This window comes from Gregarina niphandrodes (genome assembly GCF_000223845.1).
Source record: "Gregarina niphandrodes unplaced genomic scaffold scaffold00192, whole genome shotgun sequence".
NCBI classification, from domain to species: domain Eukaryota; phylum Apicomplexa; class Conoidasida; order Eugregarinorida; family Gregarinidae; genus Gregarina; species Gregarina niphandrodes.
In genome coordinates, this window is record NW_011645953.1 from 703 (window position 1) to 2,898 (window position 2,196).

Genomic DNA, 2,196 nt, shown 5'->3' on the forward strand with positions numbered 1-2,196 from the left:
ATGGGTGGCACGTATGACTTGTTTTATATCTTTGCCCAATAGGGCCGACCGAATAGCTGCTTCCTTCTCTTTCGGTATCATAACTCTGCCTTGTTCGAATCGGTAGCCTAGAATATCTAGGCTTTCCGCTTTCGTTGACTTATTTGGGTTTATCTTGAACCCACTGGCTTTGAGATGTTCGCATACTCTGTCGTACCGTTGGTTTAGTTCAGCTCTCGAGTTCGCCGCCACAACGATGTCATCTTGATATGACCTAACGTTCACTTGGTCGTCTGTCTCGAGCTGGCTTAAGATAAGGTTCATCACCTGCGCAAAGTGCTTAGGTGCCGTTTTCGCACCCATTGGCATCCTTGCGTAACAGTAACTGTTGCCCGCTGGGTCTAGAAAGCTATAGTACGGTCGTTGGTGGTTCGTCAATGGGACCGCGTGGAAGGCTTTCGAGAGGTCTATTTTCGCTAGAATTCTCTGCCCCATGGCCCATGCGACTACTGGCCCGATCGCTTGCGTACTGGGAAACTTCCCATCCTTGTTAGTGTATGGGTAGAGTATCTGACAATTGTGCGTAACTCTTGTCCCCACCACGTATGGGTTAAGTAAGGCCTTAACGTATGCCTTTCTTATTGGTATGATCGATCCGTCTTCGAGTCGATCGCTGATCCATTCTCTGTATATGCGCGCATCGCTTGGATTCAGCTTAGGAGGAGTCCATCTGATCGGAGGATCTCCCTCCAACTCCTCGTTAAATGCTGGCAGCACCTGAGAGATTTTCTCTCCCGAGCCCCCCTTTTTACTAATCTGTATAGACGCCGAAGTAGACGGTGTATCGCAATCGCTTCTGCATACTTCGCGCACCTTCTGGAAATATGGCTCCGAGTGGACCTGTTTAACCCCACTCTTGCCAACGCCCTATTTGGTCGTCTCAGTCCAGTTAGTGGTGGCTTCCGTCGGCTTGTAACTATTTCGTCGGCTCTTGTTGTAAGGCTTCTTGCCTTTATTATTCGACTGCTGGTTACCATTGCCGCCGCTTTTCTGCTCGTAAGCCTTCTTCGGAGACGTCTGTTTGTTGTCCCCAGGCTTCTTTCTCGAGCTCTTAGCATATATGTTCAGCGGTCGGTCCAGTGTACCAGATTCCATTCTCTTAATTGTCGCGTCTTTGCCGTACGCTATAATGGAAATCAAAAGTCGGTCCCTCTGTCTCTGCGATATCACCCCCTCGTTTCGAATTGTGTCTAAGGCGTCAATCAGCAACTCCGAATTCTCTATCGTAGGATGGTAGATGGCCTGTGATATTATGCGCACTTTCATCTCAAAGAGTTTCGGGATGCTCGCCTTTTTACGCTTGAGTTGGGCAATCAGGGACATCGGGTCGAACATTAAGCTCTCTATATCTTCCACTGCCTCGAACCCATAGGTCTGTTCTCTTTCTCTCTTGTGTGGAGCAGAGTCGAGGCTACTATAGACCGAAGAGTCATCGTGCATAACCTCCTCTAAGCCACGCGGTGGTGGTAAGCGTCTCGCGGGCATGGGTGGTGCTGCATACGACTTCGACACTGACGAGGTTGAGTTCTGCTTCGAGAACGTCGGAGGCCCGTTCTTCTGTGCCTCTCTAAATTCTCTTGTCGTCAGTAGAGGTGTAAGGTCGAGTTGTGGTATGGCCTTCTTCTGAAGCTCACTCACCAACGCTCGAAACTTGCGAACCCAGTCGGGGTGACAGGTGTCTAAATACTTGTCACGGACTTCCACCAGGTCTTCAAGGGCGATTTTCTTCTCGAGTGCCCGTGTTTCGAGTAACTTGATCGGGATCAGTTGGAAGAGCGACATGTCAAGGACTTTCTCTTCCTTACACTTGCGAAAGAATTCCCCATAGACCTGTTCCGGGTCAGTGTTAGAGCGCGTTTGTACCATAATATGTGTTAGGTTCAATGTTCGAATTAGTACAGATCAATTAGTGCAGCCAAGGCTTTTCAGATATTGAAAAATTATATGAGTTTAAATTAAAAATCTTTTTAGGGCGGGAGACGCCGTCTCCTCGAGAAATCATCGGCCGGGTTGAGGCCCCCTGGAATGTAGGCGTACTTAGCCTTATATAGTTGCCTAATCCTGGCCGCATAGATCTCTAAGTCATTTCGAGGATCATCACCTCTAATTAGCCCTTGGTACAACCTTAGGTTGTCGGTAAGAATTATCTTCTCGCAT

The 2,196-nt window shown here is 48.5% G+C and overlaps 2 protein-coding genes across 2 annotated transcripts; both read right to left on the reverse strand.

Moving 5' to 3' along the window:
* Positions 1-84: 84 nt before the first annotated feature.
* Positions 85-342, reverse strand: GNI_222570 (RNA-directed DNA polymerase; the record flags this gene model as incomplete). Its single annotated transcript, XM_011135613.1, has 1 exon — positions 85-342. A coding segment is annotated over one exon (258 nt), but the record flags the coding sequence as incomplete, so codon positions are not given.
* Positions 343-906: 564 nt separating this feature from the next.
* On the reverse strand, positions 907-1,905 carry GNI_222580 (hypothetical protein; the record flags this gene model as incomplete). The annotated part of the gene is made up of 2 exons (XM_011135614.1): positions 907-1,453; positions 1,541-1,905. 2 exons carry the CDS (start codon positions 1,903-1,905, stop codon positions 907-909), a joined length of 912 nt encoding a protein of 303 aa, XP_011133916.1.
* Between the last annotated feature and the right edge of the window lie 291 nt (positions 1,906-2,196).